Source organism: Ahaetulla prasina, chromosome 9, assembly GCF_028640845.1.
Source record: "Ahaetulla prasina isolate Xishuangbanna chromosome 9, ASM2864084v1, whole genome shotgun sequence".
Taxonomy (NCBI): Eukaryota; Metazoa; Chordata; class Lepidosauria; order Squamata; family Colubridae; genus Ahaetulla; species Ahaetulla prasina.
In genome coordinates this window covers 15,512,051-15,526,440 of record NC_080547.1, presented here as the reverse complement: position 1 = coordinate 15,526,440, position 14,390 = coordinate 15,512,051, and the positions used below count along the sequence as shown (strand labels likewise).

Here is a 14,390-nt window from a genome sequence, read left to right as displayed (position 1 = left end):
AGGTGCCAGTTAAAACTTCCAATGCTTTTGACCCTTCGGAGTCAAATAATACACAAATAGCACCTTTTGGATCCTTTCCCAGTTGAGGGAAGCCAGAAATAGATTCAAGTTCACCCCTCTACAGGTAACCTTCGACTTAACAACCGTTTGTTTAGTGGACGTTTGAAGTTAGAATAGCGCAGGGGGGCAAAAAATGTGATTGATGCAAAAAAAGATTGTAAAATCTTACGATCCATTGAGCCATTGGGTGACCTGCTTTACAACTATCACGATTTATGACCCAAATCAGTTACGGTTGTATGTAAAGGACTGCTTATAAGGGTGTACAATAGTTTCGATCACGTGACTGTGGGGATGCTGCAGCGGTCGTAAGTGCGGAAAATGGTCATAAGTCACTTTTTCCAGGGTAGTAGTAACTTTGAACGGTCACAAAACAAACTGTTGTAAGTCGAGCGCTACCTGTACATGTTGGTGAGGATGGGTAGGTAGGTAAGAAAAGAGGTATTGTCCTCTGGATGCCACCTCTCAGGCTGAATGCTCCAGCGTGGGTCTATGACAATTCACCATGGCCAACTTGCCACGGCCAATTTACAAGGGTCAATTCGCCACAGCCAACTTGTCATGGCCAACTCACAAGGGTCAATTCACCATGGGCAACTCGTCATGGCCAACTCACAAGGGTCAATTTGCCATTGCCAACTCGCCACAGCCAACTCACAAGGGACAATCCGCCACGGCCAACTCATCATGGCCAATTCGCCACAGCTAACTCATGAGAGTCAATTTGCCATGGCCAACTCGTCATGACCGACTCACAAGGATCAATTCACCATGGCCAACTCACAAGAGTCGGTTCCCCACTGCCAACTCACGAGGGTCAATTCGCCATGGCCAACTCACCGCAGCCAACTCACAATGGTCAATTTGCCATGGCCAACTCACAAGAGTCAATTCACCATGGCTAACTCGTCATGGCCAACTCACAATGGTCAATTCAACACGACCAACTTGACAACAGTCAAATTCAAGATGACCAACTTGACAACGGTCAAATTCACCATGGCCAACTCTCAATGGTCAATTAGACATGGCCAGCTCGTCATGACCAACTCACCCCCGTCAATTCACCATGGCCAACTCGTCATGGCCAACTCACAATTGTCAATTCAACACGGCCAACTCGACAATGGTCAAATTCACCATGGCCTATTCACCACGGCCAACTCACAAGGGTCAATTTGCCACGGCCAGCACCCTGCGGGAAAAGAGTTACACTGATATTAAAAAAAAATGGTGGAATAGAATAATTAAAGAAAGGATGCAAAAGGAGGGACAAAAGGAAATCTGAATCCTACGGCCAATTGACTATAGTGAGTTGACCGTGGAGAGTTGGCTGTATTGCCCCATTCCGTCCAGAGCGTATCCCAAAGAAAGGGCAGAGAAATGATGTGCTCACATCGAATTGCACACACTCGCGCACACAAACGCAGGGAAACACACGGAAAAACCCTTTGTCTGTTCCGATGGTAGAATTTCCTGTCCCTAATCTTTGCCATCTGCTCCGTCTTTCCTGGCTTCTGCCAGGAGCTCCCTCAGAGCTAGGGAAGATGGGGGGGGGGGAGGAAGGAGGGCAGGAGGACTGAGACTAGAAAGAAGCCAACGAAACAAAAAAAAACCCCAAAAATTAAGAAGATGCAAATTGCTGATCTTCTTCTTTCAGCTTAAAAAGAGCCGCAGCCGCAAGAGTTGTAACGCAAGCTGTTTACCAGCGTTGCTACCTGTGTGCCTCCAGACAGCCGGGGTTACACCCTGGCGATTATCCTGATTAACAGTGGCACCTCCGGCAGCTGAGTAGTGGCGGGGGTGGTGGAACAGGGACTCGCAGGTTATCTAATTTTAGAGGATCCTCAAAGAACTTTCGTGGCAGGGCTGCTCATCCTGCAGAAACCATGGTTTAAAACAGGAGTCTCCAACCTTTCGGACCTCAGGGACCACTAAATTCATAATTTTAAATCCCGCGGACCACTAATATGATCCGCCTAATGACCGGCTAGGTGGGCGCGGCTAAGTGGTCCTGTGACTGGGTGGGCGTGGCTAACTCGTCACTCACGTCAAGGGGTGTCTCACCGGCCTCTACTCACCCCCTCCCCTCCCAGCCACTCCTCACCTGCCCGCCTGGGCTCCTTAGGGCCCCAACAGGAAGCAGTCGTTGGAGCTAAGCAGCCACCACGAGAAAGAGTTGGCAAAACAGTTCAGTTCAAATTGGATCTGACCGAGAAGGAGGCTCAACAGAAGCACCTCACTGAGGACTAGGAGCATAGGCTTTCCAAGCAGAGGGAAGACCTGCGGGAGTGCAAGGCCAGGTACCGGCGCCTGGAGGCTCAGTGGGCTGAGATGGTCAGCCAGTTCCAGGCCATGATGCAGTCCCACTGGAACAAGGCCCTTCAGCTCTTTGCCACCAGCGGTACTTCCCTCCAGCCTTCACCCAAAGCCCCACACCAGGAGGCTGAAGCAGACCCCAAGTCGGAATTTCTGCCCCCCTCCGACCCACACAAAAAGACCCCAAAGGGGGAGACTCTCTGCAGCAACACAAACGTTCATTGCACGTATCCAGCCCAGAGGCTGTAGTTTGGGGACTTGTGATTTAGTGCAATATAAAAAAATGCAAATAATTTTTCTGCGGACAACCAAAATTTTCTCAGTTGGTGACCGCTGGTTTAAAAGACACAGGCCGTTCTTTTGCCGCCCGAACTCCTCCGTTAAATCTTTGCCTCTGTTTATGTCTGCTTCTTGGATGTTTAATCTTAGGTATATAACGAAGTGTTTCTTAAGCCCTGAGACTTTAAGTTGGGCGGACTTCAATTCCCAGAATCCCCAGCCAGCATGCCTAGTGGGTATAGCCGGGGGATGGTGGTGGATGGCGATGATTGGGATTCAATAGCATCTGAACAGCCTCAGCCCTTCATCATCTTTCTTGTAACTAGGATGGCAGCAGGGTGGGCTTGATTTAAATCAATTCGATTTAAATCACTAGTAAAAAGGCTTGATTTAAATCAACTTGATTTAAATCTTAATTTTTAAAGAGCGACTGACATTGCTATCCCACAGCGGTTTCTCCTCTGACCTGCTGTTGACTCACCGAAAGTCCCGATATTGCAGAATATATAGCCTCATGCTATATAACTAAGCTCCATCTCATGCTGTGTAAACTAAATTATTAATGTATCTTAGGTAGAAAACTATCTTTAGATTTTTACGCCAAAAGCATTTTATTACTTACGGGACCGTCTGCTGCCACCGATTGCCTCCCACCGACCCATGCGCTCTCACAGGGAGGGACTCCTTAGGGTGCCGTCTGCCAGGCAGTGCCGACTGGCGACACCCAGGGGAAGGGCCTTCTCTGTGGGGGCTCCCACCCTCTGGAATGAACTTCCCCCAGGACTCCGTCAACTTCCTGACCTTCGAACCTTCCGCCGCAAGCTTAAAACACATCTATTTATTTGTGCAGGACTGGACTAGAATTTTAATTTTAATTTTAATGGGGTTTTATCATTTTAATTGTAATTTTAAATTTTGGCCTATTTAAATAAGTTTTTTAATTAGTGTTTTATCTTGTATTATATTTGTATTTTTATCAGGCTGTAAACCGCCCTGAGTCCTTCGGGAGATAGGGCGGTATAAAAATTTGATTAAATAAATAAATAAAAAAATTAATTATCTCCTGGATGCTCGGCTGTCGTTAGAAGAACATATGACGGCCGTCGCCAGGGGAGCTTTTTATCAGGTGCGCCTGATACGCCAATTGCGCCCCTTTATAGACTGGGATTCCCTATGCACGGTCACTCTTGCCCTCGTCACTTCCCGCCTGGACTACTGTAACGCTCTCTACATGGGGCTCCCCTTGAAGAGCACCCGGAGGCTCCAACTGGTCCAGAATGCGGCTGCGCAGGTGATAGAGGGAGCTACTCGTGGCTCCCATATAACACCTCTCCTGCGCAAGCTGCACTGGTTGCCGGTGGTCTTCCGGATGCAATTCAAGGTGTTGGTAACCACCTTTAAAGCGCTCCATGGCATAGGACCGGGCTATTTACGGGACCCCCTGCTGCCACCGATAGCCTCCCACCGACCTGTGCGCTCACACAGGGAGGGTCTCCTCAGGGTGCCATCAGCCAAACAATGTCGGCTGGCGACCCCCAGGGGGAGACCCTTCTCTGTGGGGGCACCCACCCTCTGGAATGAGCTTCCTCTGGGGTTACGATTACTCCCCGACTTCCGGACCTTCCGACGTGAACTCAAGACCTTTCTGTTTTACCATGCAGGGCTGGCCTAATGCATTATGGTTTTTAATTGGTTTTTTTAATCATTTTTCTATTAATAGTTTTAAATGGGGTTAGCCAAATTGAATTAGATTTTTGAAATGTTTTTAATTCTATTTATAAAATTGTTTTTTATGTTGGCTGTAAACCGCCCTGAGTCCTTTGGGAGAAGGGCGGTATAAAAATCAAATAAATAAATAATAAATAAATTAAAATAAATTTGATTTAAAAAATCCAGTTTAAATTTTTAAAAATCTGATTTTTAATTTTTTTTAAAAAATCATCTATTTTTATCCACCCTGGATGGCAGGGTTTCTCAAAGTCTGTCTGGGATTGGCAGCAAATCAACAGGTGAAGCCGGGATTGAAAACTATTCATTTCCATTTATGGGGCTTCTGTATAGAATATATAGCAATAGCACTTAGTAGTTTACAGCATATACCACTTCACAGTGCTTTACAGCCCTCTCTAAGCGGTTTACAGAGTCAGCCTCTTGCCCCCAACAATCTGGGTCCTCATTTTATCCACCTCGGAAGGATGGAAGGATGAGTCCAACCTTGAGCTGGTCAGAATCAAACTCCTGGCAATTGGCAGAATTAGCCTGCAATGCTGCATTCTAACCACTGGGAGGGAGGGAAGGAAGGAAGGAAGGAAGGAAGGAAGGAAGGAAGGAAGGAAGGAAGGAAGGAAGGAAGGAAGGAAGATAGCAATAGCTCTTAGACTTATATACTGCTTCACAGCTTTACAGCCCTCTCTAAGTGGTTTACAGAATCAGCCTCTTGCCCCCAACAATCTGGGTCCTCATTTTACTGACCTTGGAAAGAGGGAAAACTGAGTCAATCTTGAGCTGGTGGGAATCGAACTGTCAAAGTGCAGAAGTCGTCTTCAATGCTGCATTCTAACCACTGCGCATGGCCATATATCCTGTCAAAAGCAATGCAGTTCTCGCCAATTTTAGTAAGAACATGTAGTGAGGACAAAAACGATCACCGGGTGGTACACTTTCCACTTATTTCCTATTAAATGGAGCCCCGTTGCCAGTCTATCTGCAACCTGACCTGGTTTAGTTTAAACATGTTTAACCACTGAGGAGCCTTTCACGTTTCTTAACCTGCCTTCTCGTTTGCTTCCTAGGCTACCGAGTCCTGGCGATCGATCTGATCTCTAAAAATATCAATCCGGTGGTGGAAGAATTTCGACGTAAGTGTGGGGCGAGCGGAAGAGCACTACCATATCCTAGTCGGTGTCTGGCTTGGCAACCCTTTTTCCCAGCCCACGGCCACGTTGGCTGGATGCCACGGGGGTTGAAAACTCCAGTTGCATCAGGAAGATGCAACCGTGACCTGGCATCTGTCTCCCCTTCGCCTTGTGACGTCTGTTGTGTGTGTCTTTGCAGAGGCCGAACTGTCCTGCATTATCACGGCCACCAAAACAGCAAATCCTCGAATTGAATGGAAGAAAATCGGCAGCCAAGGCACAACCTACGTCTATTTTGACGGCAAGGTGCAAGGTAGGAAGCTGTTGGTGTGTGTGTGTCTTTCTTTGGCGCGTCAGGACCTCATTTGCGCTGGGGGGCGCCCAAGGATGGGGAGCAATTTTAGAAAGGGGTATGTTCTGACCTAGGCCTCCCAAGATCACGAAGCCGACTCCTCGTCCCGATAAAACCTCTTTCATTTAGGTTAAAGGGAAATTCCTCTCCAACAAAATCCCGGCAAAAAGGTCTTTCATGAGATTTCACGACTACAGACCTTTATCAGGCTTGGAGAGCTGCTAGGCCGATATCTTCCAAACGCCACGATGTAGCAGCAATTACTTGGCAAGAAGTCAGGAACGGGATCTTCACCTTAATGAATTGAATTAAGGAATTATCTCCTGCAAACTCCCCTCCCCTTCGCTCCTCTTTATTCCCTATGGGAAGGGACATTCACTGTCCCACTGTGGCTTTACTCCTGAGTTGGCCCTTGTTCCTTAGCTGTTCCCTTCTCCTGGCAGCTCTGCGCATGCGCACATCGGGAACAGGCTCCAGCTGTTCTTCTGCCTCACTGATAACCGACTCTGAAGGCAGCTGATAACTGTCGGACGGCCTTGGCCTGCTCTCTGCCTCCGATGCAGAGCTCTCGCCAGAGCCTTCCCCAGACTCCAGGACTGGCCCATGTTCCTCCCCAACCTCCTCACTGTCTGAGTCTGCCACCAGCTCTGCTGGCAGGCCACAACAGGGTGCTGGTGGGGACCCGGTACTAAGTTTCTTCCCCATTCCTGCCTAAATATCACCCAAGACATCCAGAAGCCATGGAAGATTGTTTTGCTGAGTTTTAGAAATGAAGACGCTGGCTCGATCAATCACTGAATCAAGTGCAGGTAAGTTCTAGATTTGCAACCATTTGTTTAGTGACAATCCAAAGTTACGACGGGCCTGAAAAAAAGGTGACTTGCGATCATTTTTCACCCCACCGCTGCAGCATCGTGCGTGGTCACGAGATCAGAATTGGTAGTTGGATCATATTTATGACGGTCTTGTGATCCCCTTTTTGTGATCTTCCGACACGCGAAGCCAATGGGGAAGCCAGATTTGCTTAACAATTGTGTGACTATCTGTTGTGCCTCGCCCGCCCCCCTCTCCACAGCCGGGCCCTTCCCATCTCCTGCTATCTCAGCCAGAGACTGATAGTGAAGACGAATGGCCTGGCATGCCTCCAGCCCCCAGTCCTGGCACCATGCCCGGACAGACTAAGCAAGACGAATGGCCTGGCATGCCTCCAACCCCCAGCCCTGGCACCATGCCCAGACAGACTGAGCAAATAAACCTCCCCCCCCACAGCGTGTGAGCAAGAAGCCAGCCACGAGCTAGAATTGCCGGCAGCTGACAAAACTTGGACAGATCCCCGCTTCCGGAGAATGGAGAGGCGACGTCAGCAAAAGGAAGGGAGGGGCAGGCCTGCATAAGTGCTGAGTCATGGAGCCACACCCCATGGCCTATATAAAGGATCTGCTTTCTGGCATTCCTTGAGTCAGGCAAAATCTTATCTGGTTGCTGAAGTCACACCTTGGATTCCTGCCTGCCCTGAGAACTCTGACAGGAATTTGGCAAAGCTGCAGAGGCTTCGTGGCCACCCTTGATACAGACTTCCCAGACCTGGCTGTCAGAGGAGGAGTGGGACATGACACTATCTTAACAAATCGCAGTGATTTGCAGTGTGACAAAATGAGGTTGTAAAATGGGGCCAAACCTCGCTGAAGAACTGTCTTTCTTAGCAGTGGAAATGTTGGGCTCAGTTATGGTTGTAAATCAAGGGCTGCCTGTATACCGGGGTCTTCAGGCTGCCTGTTTCCTCTGCTTCTCTTCTACCCTTAGGAGAATGGGCGAACCGGGCCCAGCTCAGCAGCAGGTCGTCCTTGACCATTTACAATGTCACCCGAGCTGATAAGGGGATCTACCGGTGTGAGGTCGTAGCTCCTGACGATGCCAATCTCGGCGCAGAAATCAACGTTAACCTGACAGTTCATGGTATGTTTCACAATAAACCTGGATTAAGCTTCATAGCCCATGCCTGTTTCTCTTCTATAGGAATCCAGTGTGGAAAGCAAGTTTTTAAGTGTATATGAAAGAGAGAGAAAGAGGGAGAGAAAGAGAGAGAAAGAAAGAGGAAAAGAGAAAAAGAGAGAGAGAGAGGCAGAGAGAGAAAGAGAGAAAGGGAGACAGACAGAGACAAAGAGAGAAAGAGAAAGAGAGACAGAAGAAGAGAAAGAGAAAAAGAGAGAGAGAAGAAAAATAGAGAGAGAGAGAGAGAGAGAGAAAGAGGGAGAGAAAGAGGAAGAAAGAGACAAGAGAAAGAGAAAAAGAGAGAGAAAAAGAGACAGAGGAAGAGAGAAAGGAGAGAGAGAGAAAAGAAAGGAAAAGAGAGAGTGAAAAAAGAGCCAAAGAGAAAAAGAGAGAGAGAGGAAAAAAGGAAGAGAGAGAGAGAGAGAGAGAGAGAGAGAGAGAAGGGGAGGGGAATGTCTTAACTATAACATGATGTGTTCCAGCCACAAAGCAGTCTTCTAACGAGGTGAACTATAGTCATTAAATACTCCATTAGTATCCCAGTATCTTGGCCTTTCACTCTTTCTTTCTCTTTTTATATTTGTGTGTACATGTGTACTTGCCAGAATGTTACCTGGTCTTCGAAGAAAGGAGACGTGGCTAAGTACACACGGTTCCTTCGTCTTCTGGTCTTCTGTTGCGCTCAATGCCCCCCTGCTCTTGTAGCAGACCCTCCCCAACAACTGAGAGGGTCTGACGGGGGTGGCTCCCACCCCTTACCTGGACTCACGGACTTTCCAAAGCTTTTGTGTGTGTGTGTGTGTGTGTGTGCTCGTTCTTTGTATTGTGTAGCTTTTCCGACTGAACCAGATTAATAGCTTGACCAACTGGTGCCCCGTGAGATTAATATTATATAGCTAAGCTTGTCCTGTAAATCCTTTATCCGTTCAGCTGGACGTCTTTAACTTCCAGGCTATGAATGAGGAGTGATAATGAATACTCCACTTCTTGTATGAAAAGCGTTCTAATTCACCCCACCCCCACCCTCCAACTCTCTGGCTGAGAGTAATTTATCTTCTGGTTTTTCTTTCCTGGGATTGCAGACTGTTGAATAGGAAATTTTCGTGAAGGTATGAATGTGGTTCTGTATCCATTAAAATCATGGTTGGGTTGATCTGCATGAACAAAGAGAAGCTGCCAAGGACCTTCAACCCAGATACTGTCCTGTACGCCTGAAAGATTTTGGCAGGATGGTGACTCTGCTTTCTCCGAATGTTGTTCCTTCGTGGCATCTGGAATAGGGGTGAAATGCTACCGATTTGGACCGGTTCGGGCGAACCGGTAGTAAAAAAGTGCTACCGATTCGGGCGAACCGGTATTTCCGACGATCAGCTGGGTGACGATCAGCTGTGACGCGTGAATTATATTAGCTAGGATTGTCGGATTTCCTGCTTTCTAGCTAATTTAAATCATGTGGCACAGCAGATTCCACACCCCCTCGCTGTTCTACTTACCTTTGCAGAATCAGAAGGCTTCTTCATTCAAGAAGGTTCCTTCTTTAGTGCTGCGCCGGCGCGCCTCAGCCGCGTGCTCGGTAGCAGACTCACAGAACCGGTAGCAGACTTCAGAGGATTTCACCCCTGATCTGGAACCATGATTGTGGCTTTGTGATCAACTCTTGTTTTCACCCAGCTTGAGAATAAAGCTATGGTTTGACATTGGCCTGTTTCGGGAGCCCATTGTTGGCTGCAAACCACAATCTCAGATCAAAGATGGAGAAAATGGAATTAAATGCTGCCTGGATGATCCTGGCTGTATAGAGGAGATAGGAGAATGTAGCATGTTAATTGCAAGGCTGACACCCATTTCTCGCTGCTTGTATCTCTTGCATTAAACCATGATTTAACGGGATGTGCAGATAAGTCTGGCAGGCTGAATGTGGGAAGAGCATGCTTCTTAGCAACCTGGGGGCCAACGCTCACACCTCGCAGTTGATAAATCCACTAGATCACATGCTTTGAGGGCCATCTCGATACGATCCCTAGTTCATTGCTCAGTGTGAGATATACGCAGCTTTGATGGAGCTCCCAAGAAATGAAAGACACAAATCTGCTTCTACATATTCCACGGCATGTATTGATACTGTTGATTTTCTGACTTTCCCAAATGACCTTTTCCAAAGCTCGCTCAGAAGTACAGTGATCCTTGAGTTATGACTGTAAAGGAGCCTAGAATTTCTGTCCTACGACACGATAGTCATAAGCTGTTGTGGCCTGTCGGCCCCTCCAGCAGCCAAATCGGAGAAGGAGGCGGCGTGGGAGTCAGGGCTAGCATCAAGGCAACCTGAGAGCTCCGAGGGGGAAGAGGGAATGGAGCTGGCAGAGAGAGAGAGAGAGAGACAGAGAGACAGAGGCGGAGCCTGGGCTGTCAGATGGAGAGTCAACAGCCCCCAGGTCTGGAGGTGGCTGATGAGGAAGAGGAGGAACAGCTGGGTCCAGTGCCTGACGCGTGGATACGCAGAAGGCAGAGGAGAGGAGAGCAGTGGAAATCTATGGGCCGGTCCTTGGGACGGAAAAGCCACTGCTGCTAGCGAAGCCTCACCCTAGCTCTGGGGATAAAAGGCAGAGGGTGGAGATGACTAGGTGTGGCAGACAACTATTCATCTCGCGGCCGGCCCGACTTGTTAACCTGCAGTGAGAGAGAAACTTTTTCCCAGGGCTGTTGGCGCTCCCATTAAAGGAATCTTTGAGTTCACTTCAGAGAGTTTGTCACGTTTGGGGAACTGGGTCAGAACATGAAGCATCTACCTGACTGGAGCCCCGTTTTTAGGACCTTTGGTGCAGCTGCCATTTTTGGCTCTGTCGTAACTCCGAAAGGTCGCTACACGACTGGACGTCAAACAAGGGCGGCCCGTAATCTTCTCTGTTCCACACACCAAAGGACACTAAACCTAAGAGCGGGTGAAGTGCAGGCAGGTTCCTCCTGATGCACATCATCTTCTACCAATTTCCCTTGCAGTGAAACCGGTGGCCCCCAAATGTCGGGTACCCCCTTCTGTCCCCGTGGGGAAACCAGCCACCCTCTATTGCCAAGAAAAAGAGGGATTTCCAGAGCCAACCTACAGCTGGTACCGTAATGATGAAACGCTGCCCCTGGATTCCAAAGCCAGCACTAAGTTCCAGAACTCGTCTTTTACTGTGAACCCCAAAACTGGGATGTTGGTAAGTCGGGGTGAGGACCAGGAGAAGCAGTGGGGGGGGGAATGTCCTTACTTGGAGAAGGATTTGGAAGAGATCGAAATAGAAATAGAATAACAAGAGTTGGAAGGGATCTTGAAGGTCTTCTAGTCCAGGGGTCTAGTCCATGGGCCACACTTGGAATATTGCATCCAGTTTTGGTCGCCACGATGTAAAAAAGATGTTGAGACTCTAGAAAGAGTGCAGAGAAGAGCAACAAAGATGATTAGGGGACTGGAGGCTAAAACATATGAAGAACGGTTGCAGGAACTGGGTATGTCTAGTTTAATAAAAAGAAGGACTAGGGGAGACATGATAGCAGTGTTCCAATATCTCAGGGGTTGCCACAAAGAAGAGGGAGTCAAACTATTCTCCAAAGCACCTGAGGGTAGAACAAGAAGCAATGGGTGGAAACTGATCAAAGAAAGAAGCAACTTAGAACTAAGGAGAAATTTCCTGACAGTTAGAATAATTAATAAGTGGAACGACTTGCCTTCAGAAGTTGTGAATGCTCCAACACTGGAAATTTTTAAGAAAATGTTGGATAACCATCTGACTGAGATGGTGTAGGGTTTCCTGCCTGGGCAGGGGGTTGGACTAGAAGGCCTTCAAGGTCCCTTCCAACTCTGTTGTTCTGTTATGTTATGTCTCCAACTTTGGCAACTTTAAAACCTGTAGACTTCAACTCCCAGAGCTGGCTGAAGAACTCTGGGAGTTGAAGTCCACAAGTCTTAAAGTTGCCAAGGTTGGAGACCCCTGTTCTAGTCCAACCCCCTGCTTAGGCAGGAAACCCTACACCATTGCAGACAAATGGTTGTCCAATCTCTTCTTAAAAACGTCCAGTGTTGGAGCGTTCACAACTTCTGCAGGCAAGTCGTTCCACTGATTAATTGTTCCTAACTGTCAGGAAATTCCTCCTTAGTTCTAAGTTGCTTCTCTCCTTGATGAGTTTCCACCCAATGCTTCTTGTCCTGCCCTCGAGAGGGGCTTTGGAGAATAGCTTGACTCCCTCTTCTTTGGGGCAGCCCCTGGAGATATCGGAACACAGCTATCACGTCTCCCCTAGTCCTTCTTCTTATTAAACTAGACATACCCAGTTCCTGCAACCGTTCTTCATATGTTTTAGCCTCCAGTCCCCTAATCATCTTCGTTGCTCTTCTCTGCACTCTTTCTAGAGTCTCAACATCCTTTTTACATCGTGGCGACCAAAACTGGATGCAGTATTCCAAATGTGGCCTTACCAAGGCATTATAAAGTGGTTTTAATACTTTATATAGATGACTTTATAATTCACCCTATTCAGGATGGAGGGTATACATGGCTTTTTTTTAAAATTGGTTTTTGTTAATGTGGGGTCCTTTGGTGCTCTCTGAACTTGGTTGTTTTCTTGCAGATGTTTCACTGCCCGGCTAGGTAGTGAGATCAGCGCTAGAAAGAAGTGAGGTGTGTAGAGAGGAGGAGGAGGAAAAGAATGACTGTGGGGCCCTTGGTGTTCTCTGAACTTTGTTGTTTTCTTGCAAAAGTTTCGCTGCCCGAGTAGGTAGCATCAGGAGTGAAATCCAGCAGATTCTGGAGAACCAGTAGCGGAAATTTTGAGTAATTTGGAGAATCAGCAAATACCACCTCCGGCTGGCCCCAGAGTAGGGTGGGAATGGAGATTTTGCAGTATCCTTCCCCCCAGGAATGGGGAGGGAATGAAGATTTTGCAGTATCCTTCTCCTGGAGTGGGGAGGGAATGGGCATTTTGCAGTATCCTTCCCCCAGTGGCGGGGTGGGAATGGAGATTTTGCAGTATCCTTCCCCTGCCATGCCCATCAAGCCACGCCCACAGAACCGGTAGTAAAAAAAAAATTGGATTTCACCACTTGGTAGCATCATCTGTGGTAGAAGGGAGTGGAGCTTGCTCTTTGTTTATATACTTGCCTTGCCTAACCAAGGATCTACCATGAATATTCTCACCAACACTGACAGGGCAAACCACTAGTATATAAAAAGACAGCAAATCCATCCCCCTGTAGCACTGATGATGTTACCTAGTTGGGTCATGAAACGTCTGCAAGGAAACAAGAGAGCACCAAGGATCCTACGGTCATTGTTATCGGTCTTGTCTTCGTTCTCTTTGTCCTCTTCCTCCTCCTCCTCTTTCTCCTCCACTCCACGCTCACAGTCCCTTCCAGCATTGATGATGTTACCTATTCAGACAGTGAAACGCCTGCAAGAAAACAACCAAGTCTGGGGAGCACCGAGGACCGCTCATTTCAACCCTGAGCTACTAATATTCTCCTCTATTGATAAACTAGGGACGCGGTTGCTCAAGGGGCTAAGACGCTGAGCTTGTCGATCGAAAGGTCGGCAGTTTGGCGGTTCAAATCCCTAGCGCCGCGTAACGGGCTGAGCTCCCGTTACTTGTCCCAGCTTCTGCCAACCTAGCAGTTCGAAAGCACGTAAAAAATGCAAATAGAAAAAAAATAGGGACCACCTTTGGTGGGAAGGTAACAGCGTTCCGTGCGCCTTTGGCGTTGAGTCATGCCGGCCACATGACCACAGAGACGTCTTCGGACAGCGCTGGCTCTTTGGCTTTCAAATGGAGATGAGCACCGCCCCCTAGAGTCGGGAACGACTAGCACGTATGTGCAAGGGGAACCTTTACCTTTCCTTTTATTGATAAACTGTTACGTTACATACCACCTCCGTGATAACTTTGCAATTCCCGAGAGGGAAGAATATTATGGCCAGGATTGGTTTATATCTGTGATTCCATCCAGTGAATCAAAAGTCCAACTTTTAATAGGCTTTCAATTCTGTACAGCACGGAATTAAAAAAAAAAAAAAGAGATAGCTGCCTTGGTAGGAAATATATGGAAACCTAGCATGGCAAATAAAAAAAAAGAGAGAGAGAAAGAAATCTAAACTTCAACTGTTCTTTCCTTTGTTTCTTTTTCTACAAGCAGGCTGTTTTGTTTCATTCCTTCCTTCCTTCCTTCCTTCTTTTTTTCCCCCCCCTCTCTCTTTGTAATGGCAGGAAGCTTGCAAACATGCAGCCGTGATCCATCATGACACGGGTTTCCTGCAGGTGGGGCATTCTGTTAGGGGCCTGAAATTCTTCCAAGTGCAGGCCTTCACTCACCCTGATTCTTCTCCTCTGCACAGGCCTTCGAAGAAGTCCACAAAGGAGACACGGGTCGCTACAGCTGTAGAGCCATGAACGTCGTTGGAGAAGCCTGGTGCGAAGGGATAGAAATGGAAGTTTGTGAGTAGCAGGGAAGTTTGTCAGTTCTCGCGCCAGAGGGCGGGGCGGGCGGGGTTCTGTTCAGCTCA

General features: G+C 47.9%; 1 protein-coding gene across 1 annotated transcript in view; it reads left to right on the top strand.

The window, feature by feature from the left end:
* LOC131203875 (junctional adhesion molecule C-like) overlaps positions 1 to 14,390 on the top strand; it is a 48,969-nt gene that overhangs the window by 26,699 nt on the left and 7,880 nt on the right. Inside the window, exons 2-6 of the mRNA XM_058194563.1 lie at positions 5,451 to 5,516; positions 5,713 to 5,826; positions 7,669 to 7,821; positions 10,855 to 11,057; positions 14,223 to 14,322. Of these exons, the coding sequence (XP_058050546.1) occupies positions 5,451 to 5,516; positions 5,713 to 5,826; positions 7,669 to 7,821; positions 10,855 to 11,057; positions 14,223 to 14,322 (636 nt within the window). The remainder of the gene's footprint in view (positions 1 to 5,450; positions 5,517 to 5,712; positions 5,827 to 7,668; positions 7,822 to 10,854; positions 11,058 to 14,222; positions 14,323 to 14,390) is intronic.